General features: G+C 32.6%; 1 protein-coding gene across 4 annotated transcripts in view; it reads right to left on the reverse strand.

The window, feature by feature from the left end:
- LOC145254643 (cyclin-dependent kinase 14-like) overlaps positions 1-17,468 on the reverse strand; it is a 659,020-nt gene that overhangs the window by 289,914 nt on the left and 351,638 nt on the right. The window contains exon 1 of one of the 4 annotated variants that reach the window (XM_080113263.1): positions 6,673-6,901. The exons of 2 other annotated variants lie outside the window; for them this stretch is intronic. In XM_080113263.1, coding sequence (XP_079969389.1) covers positions 6,673-6,766 — 94 coding nt within the window. In that variant the 5' untranslated portion in view covers positions 6,767-6,901. Of the gene's footprint in view, positions 1-6,672; positions 6,902-17,468 lie in introns of those variants that run through there. One more of the 4 variants, XM_080113261.1, reaches the window with a different exon arrangement.

The raw sequence follows: 17,468 nt of genomic DNA on the forward strand, positions 1-17,468 counted from the left end.
ATAAAACATGTCTGGTGATCAATTCGTTCATCACTTTCGGGTCGGATCGTCTGACTTATTTTCTGACTAATCTTTTTTACCCCCCCCCCCCACACACACCAACCACTCGCTTTAACGCTTTTAGGTTCTTCCTCACACCGTACTTCCGTCTCTATCCACCCTTTACTCTTTCTTATCCATTTCTTTATTCAGGTATCAACTTATCTGTTTAACTATTGCAACCCTTCTCTTACCCACTAGCCGGAATATATCCATCTTTATTACTCCCTCGCTTTTCTTTTATTAGAGTTATAAATCACGTGACTCGGGGCCATAATTAAAATTTAAAAACTTTGTTTTCTTTTTTTCTTTTGGCTGTTATTTTAAGGGCATATCTCTATGAAATCGAAAGTTTACACGATGAAGATCATCACCCGATGAAGGTCAACAGACAGCGCCTTTGTTATTGTCGTAAGCGTGTAATTTATTTACATCAATAAAAACATATATTGCACTTTTTATTGGGCACCATCAATAACCTTGTTAAATTCCTTTTTTTCTCTCTTTTTTTTTTTTTTTTTTTTTGATAACCTGGAATAATTTTCCAGTTTCCTGCTTTCTTAATCTTTTTGAATACCTATGAACTGTCACTAACTGCTTAATACCTTTTTCTGATGCAAATATGATTAATGTCATATTTGTAGTTTCTTTTAATGCATTAACCTGCAAAATTTATTGTATATTTTGCAAACCTCTCCTTTGTTCAGAAGAATTGCATTTTCTCAAAACTCCATGGAATAAGGTTTTTCTTTTTTTATTTGTACTCCTTGTCAGATAATTAAAAATTTGTATACCTTCCTCACAGGTTTATAATGTTTTTGATTTTTCTATTATACGAAAATATATTTCTGTAGAAATATATTTTCGTATAATATATACCAATCCTTGTTTTAAAAGCTCAATGCAATTACAGAACTATATAGAAACAGATACCATCAAGAATTGTAAAAGTCAACTGAATTAAAGGAATAAATTATAAGATCATGAATTTTGGAATGCAGTTTTTTTGTCATTTATTTTCTCTCTCTCTCTCTCTCTCTCTCTCTCTCTCTATATATATATATATATATATATATATATATATATATATATATATATATATATATATATATATATATATAAAATTATATCGGTGGTCTAAACAGAATGCAATAAAATATTGGTCACTTGTGCATTATCACATTCTCTAACACGGTAAATTTAGAAAGCCATTCTTAACATGAGAGGAGGAGAAGCTTTGTTAACTTTAACCCCTACCACTGACGAAGTTTCCTAAAATTAAAACAAGAATATTAAACTGTACATGTGTCAAAAATTGCGTATATGCGATAAAAATTGCTTCTTTTTTTTGGGGGGGGGGGTGAATTTTGAACCCTTTCCAATTCAAATGTATTTAGTTCTAGCAGGCTGCCCGGCGTTATATGATTTTCAAAAGTTATGTAAAAACATAATTTGGATGCCAATTGCTAGAGCCTCGTAGGAGATGTCCTTTTCTCTTCCTTGCAACCTTTATCTTACAGAAGAGATGTTGCGAGTTTGTCTCTGATGTATCGTTATTTTCATGGAAAGTGTTCGACTGAGCTTCAATCTAGGGTCCCCCCTCGCAAAACTTTCACAAGAAACACTCGTCTAGCTGTAAACACTATCAATAATTCCACCCACTCTTTATCTGTGTCTAAACCTAAACGTAGATTCCATGAACAAAGCTTTTTTATTAGAACTAACTGCACGCCTGTGGAATTGTCTTCCGTTTTCCTGCTTTCCGGCTGACTACAATATGGTTGTCTTCAAGTCTAACGTAAATAAGTTCTTGATGAGCCGTTCCATATAAGTTATCAAATTTTCATTACTAATGATTATTATATTGTCCAATTTCTACTGTACACTCTTTAGCCCTTATCCTTGAGTGGCCTCTTGGCCTTGATAATGTGTTGATACCTATGAAAAAAAAGAAAGAAAAAGAAAAAGTCCAATGTGAACAAGTTCTAATTGAATCGTCCCCCTAAGTAATCCAAGTTACAAAATTCCCACTGTTTACTATGCTAAAATCACAATGACTAATGTATACCTATTAACCCTTATCCTCGAGTGGCCTCTGGGCCTTGATAAGTGGTGACACCCATGTAAAAAAAAGAAAAAGAACGTTTAGTGCTCCAGTCTCCACTGCTCCAGCCTTAGTCGTTATTTAGCTCTCCAGTGCCATTACCATCTGAGCTACCGACAGCTGAATACGAAAGGTTAAAAATTAAGCGACTGAGCTATGAATGTTTAATTTTGCACATGTGCAAAAGTAATAGCAGGAGTAATGTTTTATTTGACTTATCTTGTTATGCTATATCGAAAAAAAAGTTTATATGGTACGTATCCGTTATGGGAATGATATTCTCCGAAAAAAAAAAAATTCACTTAATTTCATCAAGATTTTTTTTTTTGTTTTTTTTTTTTCTTGACAGCGAAAAAATATTTTGTTATGATACCGAGCAAAAGGTTTGATTTTTAGGAAGAAAAGCTAGTATTAAAGATGGGGAGGGAGTGTCGGCGTTTTAAACTGAGTCATCTCCTCGTGGCGTGTTCCAAAGATTCAAAGATGGCTACCTTCAACGTGCTGCTATACACACACAAAAAAAACTACTCAATTAAATTAAGTGAATTTGTTTTTTTTTTTTTGTTTTTTTTTTCGGAGATCATCTTCAGTTCAAAACGAATACGTAAAATATAACCTTTTCAATATTTTCATCTTTTTTAACGTCTTGTTTAAACTAAGTACCCGAAAAAGTAATTCGTTCTTACTAAAATAATACCAGGGTAAAATAGGTACGCATGAAAAAAAAAATTAACAGTTTTATTTCATTTTAGTAAGAAAAGATAATGAAATAGTAATTAACAACAGGGGAACGAAATACATCTTTTCTGTTAATAATAAAGATGCAGTTTCTTTTATTTCGTTTCCGGTGTTTAAGTTTGATGACGCGGACATTTTTTTTTTTTTTTTTTTTTTTTTTTTAGCAGTGATTTTTTTGGTCAAGGTATTCCGATAGTCGCATTTATTTACCAAAGTTTTGTTCCCACTCAATGGCCCTTCCTATTTGGGTGGGGTGTGGGGCGCCTTCACAATGACAAATCGACCTCGTGGAGAAGAGACATACGAATAAGGACGCCTTAGCGAAGAATAGTGACACTGCTAGCTTTAAATGTGGTAATAAATTAAGTTAATTTATAAAGATCGCGGCTTTGGCAAAGATAAACATTTTTTCTCGCGTTAAAAATATTTTTTTAAGTTTATAATGTGAACGTTTTGTTTTTTGTTTTTTTTTTATATTTCTTTTTTGTTTTTAACAATTATGATATCGACTGCATTATTATTATTATTATTATTATTATTATTATTATTATTATTACTTATGTTAACTTATTTAGTGTTGCTTTAAATTTTGTTAAATTCTGTTTAAACTTGACCGATTTTTTTTTTTAAATAAAAAAAAAAAGTTTTTTTTTAGCGTTTCAAATGTTTAAACTAATAATCGTTAACAAAAAAACAAAAAACAAAAAAACAAAGAAAAAAAAGCACTTAAAAAGATTAAAAAAAAAAAATCATGGCTGCCGGTGATTAAAAGTAAAACCATTCAATTAAAGTTTGGTTTTCAAATTTAAAAAAAAAAAAAAAAAAAAAAAATCAGAATATTATTCCAGGACAAAAGGTACAATTTCAGAAGAAAAATCAATTTCATTCAAATTTGGCACAATCCAAGCGAAATAAGCGAGATATTCTAACTATTGTGCAATTGAACCAATAAATGACTCACCTTTTAAAAATATTTAAATAAAGTTACGATATTATATATATATATATATATATATATATATATATATATATATATATATATATATATATATATATATATATATATATATATATATACACACACACACACACACATACATAGGTGCTAATGCAGTGCGGAATGCACTTACTGTTCCGTGCTATTTTTTAAATCGTATTTCCAAATTTAATTAATGTTTTGATATGATTTTTTTTTAATTCAATTGTAAGGTTAAAGTACAGAATAGGTACAAAACACCCTCCCCTTCCCCATGTTAAGAATGGCTTTTTAAATAACATTATTTCAGCACGGATCACTTTCTCCATGAGTGTGTGTGTGTGTGTGTGTATGTATATATATATATATATATATATATATATATATATGTGTGTGTGTGTATATTATATATATATATGTGTGTGTGTGTGTGTGTGTATATATATATTATTATTATTATTATTATTATTTTTAAAATGTAATTATCCACTGACACGTGTTTCGTCGTCTACGACTCATTACTTATCATTCATGTGCATGTTCCTCACATCTACGTGATTTCCAAATATTTTTTTATTTACTAAATAAAAAACACGTGGAAGTCATGTAAAGGCGAGAAGCATCAAGAATAATAATTACTATTAATTCATTATTTATTGAAAAAATAAAAAAACAAAAAAAACAAAAGTACAACATCGCAAAATCAAACAAAGTTTTTAAAAATCCAGAGCTTTTTACTCTTTCGTAATTTTTTTTTTTTTATAAATATATAATTTTGTGACGCCTTTTTAAACTGTCAGATGAAATTTACTTTAAAATTCTCAGCAAATGCAAAATCTTGGATGTTTTTGAAATCCAATAATTAGTATTTATGCGGAATACGAACTGTGCTTTTTTTTTTTTTTTTTTAGATAGAATTTCCAAGTTAATTCAATTTTTACCATCGTTTCTTTATTTGATTGTTAGGTGAAAGTATAAAATCAAATAGTTAACATTGCCCCCTAACCCTCTCATGTTAAGAATGGGTTCCAGAATAATATTATTATTCCAGCCAGCACGGTCCGTATTTTACATAAATATCCAATAATTATATAAACAACGATGAAAATATGTATACTTTAACAATTAGTTTTATATGGAGACGGAAGTTTTGTTTTGACGAAGTCTCATTCAAAATTTACCAAAAATCAGATAATTATCTGATTAATATAAAAATTTCGCCGATTATTAATTGAAGAACGAACTTTATAAAAGGGGTATTCTTCATATATATATATATATATATATATATATATATATATATATATATATATATATATATATACACACACATACATACACACACACACTTTTTTTTTGCATACATATCCCCCTTAGCCACGCTCTTACCCGTATAATAAAATTCAGGGTTTTATCTTTCTGGAAAAATTAAATTCCGAAGTATTGAATTTTAATAGATTTAAAGGTGCTTGTGCACTTACTGAACCGGAACCGCGCTATTTTTAATTAGTATTTTCAAGTTAAATTAAAGTTTTAAGATATCTTTTTATTATTATTAAATTGCTAGGTGAAAGTACAAAATAGTTACAAAACGTGGAGTAAGAAGGGTGTTTTAATTAGTTTTAAAAACACCAACTTCATTTTTCTCGGTATTTTGGTCGTGTCTAGTGTTATATACTTTTCGGTATTTTTTTAGATTAGGTCCACCTCCACAATTTTCTTTTAAATGACTACTTTTATAAGTTTTCGACTATGCTAAATACGGAAATCGCATTAAAATTTTGCAGAAATAAGTAGTTATCGAGATATAAAAAGTTGTTTTATGCATTGTATTCTTTGGCGACCATCTTTATGCACCATCGTACGCGAGTAAAAAAGATGTCCGCCAAAGAATACACTGCATAAAACAACTTTTTATATCTCGATAACTACTTATTTCTGCAAAATTTCAATGCGATTTCCGTATTCAGGATAATCGAAACTCTATAAAAGTACTCATTTAAAAGAAAATTGTGGAGGTGGAGGTGGACCTAATCTAAAAATTTACCTATTTTTCTTTCGTTAACTATTAATATTTTACGCACTTGTTTGGCCATTAAATTATGAATTAATCAAAATTGTTATAAAGCTTTCATTTAATGGTAAATCGGTATTATGCAGTTTACGTAACTAATAACAGGTATTAGTGCAGTTTAACATCTACAAACAAATTGTTTTCACTTTAGGAGAGTTCCGTCCGCGCAACGTAAAAGTTAACAAAGCCTTACCTCCTCCATGTGCCGAAAGTGGCTTTTTAAATTTGTTTGCGAATGTTAAACTGCAGAAGTGTCTAATAAAGTTATTTAGAAACCTATTCTTAATTTAAGGAGAGGGTGGGGTGGCTTACTTTATTCTCATCTAACAATTTAATAAGCAAAAAATACCAAAAAATTGGGAAATTTCTGTAAATTAACAAAGTAAAAAAAAAAAATAGGAGAAAAATACAAAAAAAAAGTTTTTTTACGACCCTGCCCCAGCGACGTAGTATAAACACTCCCAACCTCCCCATATTAGGAACGGCTTTCGGAATAAACACCCCCTGAACCTCCCGATGTTAAGAACGGCTTTCGAGGTTGGGGGCGTTTATTCCGAAAGCCGTTCTTAACATGGGGAGGTTGAGGTGTTTATAATACGCTGGGGCACGTCGTAAAAATTTACAAAAAAAAAAAAAAATAAAACTAAAAAGACTCCCGAGTAACGCTGAGTAAAATAATCCTTAAACTCTTGGAGACAAGAAGAATGAAGATGAGGAGGGGGTGAGAGACTGGAGACATACCTCGAAGAAATGTCGTATACATCATCTTTGTGTTGATGTCAAACTTTCCATGATGGTCCATGGTAGACGCGGGAGCGACTGACCTCGAAAACATGCGTTGTTTTTTTTTTAAATGTTTGTCTGCCGGATCGTTTATTTAGTCTAACACTGGTTGGTATAAGTAAAAACCAACTTCAAAGATAAACAAGATACCGCCACTCGGTGCTCCTCGACAGCAGAGTGTGTGTGTGGGGGGAGGGGAGCTAAAATTGTCACGTGTTATTATTGGAATTTTAAGACCGTTTTGCTTTTGTGCTATGTAATACCGTTATACATTTACAAATATTAAGCATTTTTTTTTTGTAATGAAGATTATGTGCTTCTTGTCTGTAATTATGTCACTGTCTATACCCTTAAATATTTGTAAATATATTATCTCTTATTAATATTTTAATTCTAACACCGTCTATGCCCTAAAATATATAGTTTTTTTTTAAATCTCCTATTTTTTAATTATTTTTTAAAATTAACTAAATTATTCCATAATGTATATATGTTTTTATATAATTGTATTTCCAATGCTAATAGTGATTAGGATTTTCACACAAAAAAAAAAATAAAATAAATAAAAATACCAATAAGCTAACTTTGAATGTTTACTGAAGTTAAAACTGAATTCCGACGTATTTTGATTTTTCTCTAATATTCTATAGGGAGGACAAAATTATAATTAAAAAAAACAAAAGAAAAGAAAAAGAAAACAATTATGATTTTTTTTTTTAAATCCCTTTTTCTCCTGGTTTTAAACAATGTTTAAAAACATCAAGAAAATACGTATGCGTACTAAACTTTCTTTCAAACTAGGTTATTCTCACGGAAAGAACTTTTTTAAAAGTTTGTAAGGCTTTAAAATAAAGAAATAATCATCCGTCTTATCTTGTCCACGAGTTTGCGCTAAATGAATGAATGAATTAATGAGAGAGAGAGAGAGAGAGAGAGAGAGAGAGAGAGAGAGAGAGAGAGAGAGAGAGAGGCATGCGGGAGGGGGCTTTGTCGCAGAATTTTTTTTTGTTTTTGAAAAGAAACTGTCATTCTCATTCATTCTTCACGAATGTGTCACAATCACACACCCACCATAGCGAGCCCCAGGAAGCACTAGCTAGCAAGCCAAGCTCGTTCAACTTCTCAGTAGCAAATGGGGCAGGAGAGTGAGTGTGAGAAAAAGGGATTGCCGAACGGAGGGTCTCTAACCCGAACAACGTCTGACCCTAACCCACACACCGCGGGCCCTGCTTTCTTAATGCAAACCTTCCTCCACACGCTGCAGAACACACAACACGCACCGACAAGTCATTCCTCACCATCAAGTGTCGCATACTGACACATACACCGGGATCTATCTATCTATCTATCTATTTATTTATCATACACGCAGTTTGTTATTGGGTTATATCTCGGGTAGCCGTGGTTTTACGGCACGCCAACCGCAACCGCCGTTGGATATAAGGCTATAACCGTACACAAGTTTTGTATGTTATTTGCTTGTAGTTTAATTTGGTTTGTAGGCGGACATTTTGTAAACAGAGTACAGTACTTATCCAGAATCACGACATAAAAAAAGAAAGAAAAAAAAACGCAAGAAAATTCTGTATGATTTACGTATCCGTGACGGAAAGAAAATACCGTATTCTAAAAACCACGTAAATTGATCACATACTTTTATTTTTAAATAAGAAAATCAGATTTTATGGCTGACCGATGAGCGACTGTCTCCCGACGCCATATTGAAGTCAGTTTTAACAAAAAAAAAAAAAAAACAAGAGAGATAACTCAACATAATTCAAACTTCCGAGATTTTTGTTGCGATGTCTACAAATTCCTATTAATCGCTTAATGAGTATTCTACTTATAAAAATAACACTACTTGATCAATTTACCTGATTTTTGGAATATGATATTTTCTTAAAATTATTTGGATTCTTCAGACTACTGTTCTCATCTTTAGTGTCATTTTCACAACGTTTCGGTCGATGTAACCTCCGACCTTCTTCAGGTGTATCTTACATTGATCGAAACGTTGTGAAAATGGCACTCAATATGAGAAATAAGAAATGCCTGAAGAATCTAAATAAATCAAATAATCAATCCTCATCTCCAAAATTCAGAAACATATTTTCTTTCTGTCACGAGTAGTACGTATATCATTTGAATTGGTATGTTGACGCATCTTCTTTCAATGGGTGCTTTCAACTCATTCATTGTAGCTCGTTTTATGGTGTGAATCATGTGTTTAGCATTCCCCCACCCCCAAAAGAGAAAAATCTATGGAGGCTCAAATCCAGTGAGCGTGGACAGTACTCGATACTTCCTCTTCGTCCTAACTATCTGTTTCGCAGGTGACTATCAAAATATGCTCTTACGTCATGATTATAGTGAGGAAGTGCTCCATCCTGCTGGAAGTGCCATTCTTTAATTCTAAACATCTCTTGAGAACACGGCCTAGTGTATTCATGTAGCAAGTTGAGATAATTTAAATGGGATATTTTTTTTTTTTTTGCGACAACCTTTTTCATAATTCATAATCTACTGTTTATATTTTCTTTTTCATTTCTTATACGTGTTTCGCCATCAAGATAGAAAAATACTGTCCTGATTCCATCAGGCTGCTCATCAGATACAAACAGGTACAGTAATTTTAAAAGAAGGATATTTTAAGAAAAATGGGGAGCATTGTAACTCAAAAACATGAACCCCCATACCCCCCCCCCCAAAAAAAAATACATTGTTCGAACATAGATGGATTCTCAGGCTGCCATGTTAGATTTAGTAAAGAATCAGTTACGCAATCATCATTTTTTATTTATTTATTTTTTTTTTTTTAATATTTGAGTCAGTGTGCACCGGTTGTCCAACCTGCAAAGGGTGTTTATTCCGTAAGCCATTCTGAACATGGGGAGGTTGAAAAAAAGAAAATGCCTTTCAGAATAAAGGCCTCAAACCTTCCTATGTTAAGAACCAGTGCCCATTGACCAATATTTGTGAATTTTTGTACATTTTAAATAATTTTTTACAAATTTATAATCCAATGTTTATATTTTCTTTTTCACTCTCTTATGTGTGTTTCGCCATCAAAATATTATTCTTATTCCATCAGGCAGCTCATCAGATACAAACAGGTATCAATAATTTCAAAAGAGTTCTGGCGAAAGAACTGACCCATAAAATTATCGTTCCATTAGCCTTGTTCCTCTTTTTGCCAAAATATTTTAGTCCATAATTAATTCAGCTCTAGTCCATCACTTTACAGCTGCTAAACTTCTGTCTGACCATCAATATGGATTTAGGCAATCGCGTTCTACTGCAGATATTCTAACTAATCTCTGAATGTATATACCATGCACTGGATAAGACAGGGGAGGCTAGGGCAGTAAGCTTAGATATATCTAAGGCTTTTGACAGGGTATGGAACGATGGTCTTTTCATAAAAATAAGATCCTATGGTATTTCTGGATGAATACTTAACATAATTAAATCCTTCATTAATAAGAGAAGTATCCATCGAGAGCATTGCCATTGCGACTGCGAAGACGGTGGGCTCTCTCTACCATGCTAGAAAGTTACTTACACCTCAATTGATTTATATTGAACTAGCGGGGGTACTTGGCATTGTCTGGGTGTGCCGAGTTGGTGTAGTAAGGAACCTTACTGCTGGTGGGGTGGGGGGGTCAAAACAGTAGGCAGTTTGGGTGGAGAGAGGTATTAAAAAAAACGTGGTAGTAGGTAGGCAGGCTGGAACCCATAATGTGAAGGAGAAAAAGACGGTTGAAAAAAAATGTAATGTCTTAGCTGATGCCTCCATGGTAAAACCAAAAGTTGTGAAGGTTGAAATTAAGGCTAGTCAATCGAAAGGAGATGATAACTGGCAAAAATATCTCCGAAAAAAAGCGACCTCTCCTTATAGAAAAATACCCAGTTGAGGGTGAAGGAATTCATGTTTTTGGCCAATTTTTCAATATTTGTCGTCCAAAAGATCAAGATTAAAAAGGATACTGGTCTCGTCACGTTCTGATGTGTCTGTCGGAAGATTTTACAAGACATACAAACACACACACACACACACACACACTTTGTCCTTTATACATATAGAAGATTTTATGAACCGATTCATTTTTTGTTCATTGGAATGTATTTTAGCATTATATAAATATTCTGAAACCGAAAACATCTTCACTGAGCTTATTTGTGACAATTTAGACTATATTATAAAGAAATATATACGCAAAAATATATATTCTCATAAACTTTCGAATTATATATGCACTAGCAAATTGTCTGGCGTTGCCCAGCCATAAAAGATGACATTTTAATCAATGCGGATTTTGAATTATTATTATAAAGCCTATTCTCTATTGATTATTATGTTGTACCAAATATATAGAAGTGATTTCAAAAGTTTAAAACTAATATGACTTGGGTGATATTAGCTAGAATCGAAACCAAAACATCCAGTGCACCAGTGTTATTCGTTAGCATCTGAGCCACCAACCGATGGATATTAAAAACCGTAGAAATTAACCAACAATGTATAAATGTATATTTGTGCACTTTAGATCGACTTATGCCTGCATAGTTATAATTTTATCTATTTTGACCCCTTAGCAGCTATTTTTATTGGCTAAAAACCAAATCGAATTTTTTCCACAGGTCCAAATTCTCTATCAAGTTTTAAATCTGTAGACCAAAAATTGGCAGAGTAGTTCCTCAGACAGACAGACAGCAAGGTCACCTTATATGTGTGTGTACATATATGTCGATTTTTTAACAATTGAATTCAAGAGCAGTCAAGTTACGCTGACAAACTATGGTACCATGAAGCACATATTCGTAGATTACTGTTTTATATATAAATATATGTACAAATACATAGATATACAGTGCCGCGCAAAAGTTAATACACATTTGAAACTGTTAGTTTTTGTATTTCTAGCTTCCAAATGGTAATGAAGCTTTTTTATAAATATAGGAAATGTATTGAAACTAAGATAGGAACAGTGGGAAAAATAAAAAATAATAATTAAAAACAACACGAAAAGAAAACTCGGTAAATTAGCACCGCAAAAGTTTACAACACATTTACAAAATAATATCTAGTATTTTGTAGCATAACCATTATTGTTGATTACAGCATGCAGACGTTTTGAGGAATCTCTTACAAACTTCTTACATGTGTCTTGTGTTATTTTATTCCATTCTTTCACAGAAATTTCTCCAATTCTCGCAGATTTGAAGGTTCTCTTCTATGGACCCGTAATTTCAATTCTCCCCATAAATTCTCTATAGGGTTGAGATTGACTAGGTCACTTTAAAACATTCACTTTATTTGAATTAAACCAATTTTGTGTGAGTTTCACAGTGTGTTTTGGATCGTTATCATGTTGAAAGATCCAGTCTGATTTCAATTTGAGCAACTTCACACTTTCTTTAAGGTTTTTCTCCAAGATAATCCTATAAAGTGTTCCATTTATTTTTCCTTTTATTATTTCCACTTTTCCTACACCTCCTGCACTAAAACAACCCCACATCATAATGAATCCTCCTCCAAATTTTACTGTTGGAATGGTGTTTTTTGACTGGTATTCAGTACCTTTTTTTCTCCAAACTTTCAGTGTTTTTGAAGTGCCAAACAAGTCAATTTTGGTCTCATCTGACCAAAGCACGTTATGCCAAAACTCTAGAGGCTTGCCTTGTATACTCATTTGCAAAATCAAGCCTAGCACGAACATGCTTTGGCTTAAGGGGAGTTTTCCTTGCTGATCTAGAGAAGATGTCTTTAAGGTGAAGGGTTCTACTGATTGTGTCTTTGCTAACTTTAATTTCACTGTTTTCTAAGTTCTTCTGCAGCTCTCCAAGAATAATTCTAGGCGAATTCATAACCTTCTTTGTTAATAAACTTTCAGCATGCTTGGTTATTTTTCGACAACGACCTGATCTGGCCAAAGGAAGGGTTGATTTATGAGACTTCGAGTGCAGAATTATTGTTCCAACAGAATTCAATGGAACCATCAACTGTTTGGATATTGTTCTATATCCCAATCCACTTTGATGAAGACTTACAATTCGTTTTCTGAGTTCTTGACCAATCTGTTTATTCTTTCCCATGATGTAGTTGTTTACAATACGGTTATTAGATAAAGAATGACGCAATACTTTTACTAATTGCTTACTTCGATGTCTATTTGTTGTGGGGCTCAGTTGGGTCCACAAGAACGACACGGAAAAACACGTAGTAGGTGGTTTACAAGTGTATTAAGGAAAGGTACAAGGATATACAGAAAGATAAAGAGAATAGTAGTAGTTGCAGGTATCAGTAAGATCTCGCTCCCCGAGGTAAAATATCTATTGAGATCTCGCTCCACCATACCAGGCTTAGGAGCTGATTATATAGGATCTGTACGAGTCCATTGTGGGGTGAAATCCAGTCGCACAACAATATTACATATTCCTGAACATTCTAGAAGCTTCTAAGCATTTTACCATTATAAACGGTCATAAAATTGAGGAATCTAATGAATTTGATATGTGTTGTAAATTTTTGCGGTGCTAATTATTGCGTTTTCTCTTCGTGTTGTGTTAAATTGTTAATTGTTATTTTTTATATTTCCCACTGTTCCTGTCTTAGTTTCAGTACATTTTCTATGTTTATAAAAAGCTTCATTACCGTTTGGAAGCTAGAAATACAAAAACTGACTGTTTCAAATGTGTATTGTAAACTTTTGCAGGACACTGTGTGTGTGTATATATATATATATATATATATATATATGTGTATATATATATATATATATATATATATATATATATATATATATATATATGAGAGAGAGACACACACACAAGCTTTTTTTTTTTTTTTTTTTTTTTTTTTTTTTTTAAGTACGTTGTTATAAAATCTTCTATTTTGTTGTCCATGTATGCTCCCGGGCAACACGATTAGCCATGCTGGTTGACAATCTGTAGTTTTTGTCAATTTTTTTTTTTTAAACGAAATTGTAAAATTTAGCAAAAAAGAAAGAAAGAAGCTAGTTCTATTTCTAACTGCCTCTACGTCTTTTAAATGAAATGCGATTAAAAAAAAAAAATCACTTTGTACTTTCAAGGATTTTATTGCCTTTTCCTTTTTAATTGTTACGATTGTTAGAGTACAGAGAACAACTCACTCTCGTTTTTAAGTAGTGCGCATCGCTGATATAAGCACTTTATATCATCATCTACTTAAACAGATTTTTTTCTTTTTCAAACTTTTGTACATTTTAGGAATAGGTATCCAAGAAAATTTCATTCCTTACATCATCAATTTCAAGTTTCAGACTTCTGGCGAATTTTAAAGAAACTTACGTTTCTGAATTTTTGAGATGAGGATTGGTTATTCATATTATTTGGATTCTCTGGACTACTGTTCTCATCTTGAGTGTTATTTTCAGAACATTTAGATCGATGTAACCTCCGACCTTCTTTAGAATCTGTCAAATTGAGGGATTTTTCTGTCGAACATGGTAATCTACAGGGAATTTTGAACAGAAACTTTTATTTGATCCATGGAGTAGAATACTCTCTTACATCAGCCTAGACCGAATAGATGTCCTAAGTAAGTCACAATTGTATTTGTCGGCCATGTTGAGGAGTGAACCTTTAACCTCCAGAAGAAGGTCATTTTTGTAGAAGTCAAACCGACGTCAAACAAAAGGAAATTAACACGTAAACATGGTTTTCGTTTAAATAAAACACATTCTCATCAAACAGTGAATCCTATTTAAAACAAACAATTTTTACAACTGAACTTTTCTAAGTACTCTAACCACTGGGCCACGGGTTAATTTGTAAAAGTGACATTATTCTGAAGGTTGAAGGTTCAATCCTTAGTGTGGACGACCAAAAATACAACTGCGAATAACTGACTGACGGCAGAGTGAGTGCTACTCCGTGAATTAAATAAAAGCTTCTGTTCCAAATTCCATGCAGATTCCCGAATTCGATAAAATACACCTAAAGAAGGTCAGAGGTTATATCGACCGAAATATTGTGAAGATGACACTAAAGACGAGAACAACAGTCCAAAGAATCCAAATAATACGTTTAATGAATTTCACCGACGAAACGGAACGTTTTATTAGTCTTTAAAAAAAAAAAAAAAAAAAAACTTGATTTCTATTTGGTATTTAATTGCATTCTGCAACATTGTTTCAGTACTTTTACACAATATGAACCCAACCTGTTTTGTTTTTTTTTTTGTTTTTTTTATCTTAACCCAAACGTAACCCTCTCAGTAAAGGTAAATGAAAAAATATCAAAAAATTTTCAAAATGAAAAGTTACAAATGCATAAATAAATTACGTAACAGATGGAACTTGATCTTTCTAATTGATTGAAAAATAATCGCTTATATAATAACATATTTTTTTATTTGTATACTAGCAGGGAGATCTAACGTTGTCCAGGATTAAATACGAATCAATGAATGTTCAATACTTTCAATACTTTTGTCATCAAAAATCAATGAAATCGTCCATTTTTCAGTCAAATAGATTAATTGCCTGCTCTAGTCAGAGACCCACTGCAAAGCACTGGGAGGAAGCTGCACATGTCTCCCCCCCCCAAGTAGTCCAAAATACACTGTAGTCTACATTGCACTGTAGAGAACTTACAATTGATTTTAGAATTTTTTATATAATGGCTTGAATGCATAAATCAAGTATCATGGTTCAATTCTGCTCAAAGCAGAAACGTTCACTTTGAATGCACCCAAAGAAACTGATTTTATATGCTATACCTGTCTGCTTGTGCGATGATAAAACTTCTCAAATGCATGTGTGATGTTAGACTGTATAAGGGTGTTAACTTTAGTCAAAATCGGTCTGTTCCTTCTTTAGTCTGATTTTTTTCAAGTATGGATTTTTTATACTTATTGGAGGCATTCTGATACAGAAACTATCTAAGAATACTCCCAAATACATAAAGAACATTTGTGTGAAATTTAAACAAAAATCGGCCCAGCTGTTTTGAAGTCCACAGGGAACGAACTCACACACACAAAGTGTCTTTTATATATAATAAGTAGAGATAGAGAGTTTGGTAAAATTTGGAATTTGATTCAACTTTCTCTATTCATAGTCAGAACTGACTACATTGCAATTGCAAATCTCAAGATAACTATTCCTAAAAAGTGCTCAATTTTCTCATCTTTTTTTGTTGTTGGGGATGTGGCATCCTACCAAATGCAAGACATTTAGCTGCTATTTCAGAGATTCTTTTTAAGATTTTTACCACCCTTTTAAGCAAAATTGTTTGAATTTTTTTAACACTTTGTTCAATAGGTATATTTACCAAGTGATGAAGATCTTTCTAAAATTCCAATTTCTTTCCATGTCACACATATGACCTTGGGATTTAGTTATTTTCTCCCTATCAGTTTTGTTTAAGTTAATATCATAAGAGACACTGACTTTAATTAAGGTTGCTACTTTCTACAACTTGTCCTATATCACTATGTCAGGTTTAACAGATCCGTTTTCTACGTGTGTAGCTGCATAAGAACTATGCACATCTCCATTGTTGGACATAAGAAACTGATAAGAAATACCTCCTTTCTACATTACTTATGTAAGCGTATGCATGCGTAATGATTGCATGAACACGAAAAGATCAACAGGTGGTGTGCCCAAGTCACATCTAGAAGGAATGGTGGAAGAGTGCATAAAAACAATCACTGGGTGGGGAAAAAAAGTATATTTTTGAATTCATCTGCTGAACAAGATAATGGAGACAGTTGATAAATAATAAATCGTATTCTACAGTATGTCTAGAAGAAATGGTGTGAATTTGTGGAAAAAAAAAGTAAAATAGTGAGAAGAGTGTGCAATAAGGTATTTTAATGGACATTCATATGAATTTATACGTTGAATAAAATCTTGGAAAAAGGTTTATATACATTAGATTGCATATTATAAAATGTCCAGAAGAATGGTGAAAGAGTCCAGAACAAAAAATTGTATGAGAACAAAAACATAGCATCAGTTCAATTCCAACAGACGTCAGCAATGCTACTGAGCTTAGTGGTAATGGACATAAGCAATGCAATTGAGCTTAGTGTCAACCAACAATGCAATTGAGCTTAGTGTCAACCAACAATGCAATTGAACTGAGTGTCAACCAACAATGCAATTGAGCTTAGTGTCAACCAACAATGCAATTGAGCTTAGTGTCAACCAACAATGCAATTGAGCTTAGTGTCAACCAACAATGCAATTGAGCTTAGTGTCAACCAACAATGCAATTGAGCTTAGTGTCAACCAACAATGCAATTGAGCTTAGTGTCAACCAACAATGCAATTGAGCTTAGTGTCAACCAACAATGCAATTGAGCTTAGTGTCAACCAACAATGCAATTAAGCTTAGTGTCAACCAACAATGCAATTGAGCTTAGTGTCAACCAACAATGCAATTGAGCTTAGTGTCAACCAACAATGCAATTGAGCTTAGTGTCAACCAACAATGCAATTGAACCGAGTGTCAACCAACAATGCAATTGAACTGAGTGTCAACCAACAATGCAATTGAACTGAGTGTCAACCAACAATGCAATTGAACTTAGTGTCAACCAACAATGCAATTGAACTGAGTGTCAACCAACAATGCAATTGAGCTTTCTGTCAACCAACAATGCAATTGAGCTTTCTGTCAACCAACAATGCAATTGAGCTTTCTTTCAACCAACAATGCAATTGAGCTTTCTTTCAACCAACAATGCAATTGAGCTTTCT

The sequence above is a fragment of the Euprymna scolopes genome, chromosome 30 (genome assembly GCF_053919585.1).
Source record: "Euprymna scolopes isolate OS-2025 chromosome 30, ASM5391958v1, whole genome shotgun sequence".
NCBI classification, from domain to species: domain Eukaryota; kingdom Metazoa; phylum Mollusca; class Cephalopoda; order Sepiida; family Sepiolidae; genus Euprymna; species Euprymna scolopes.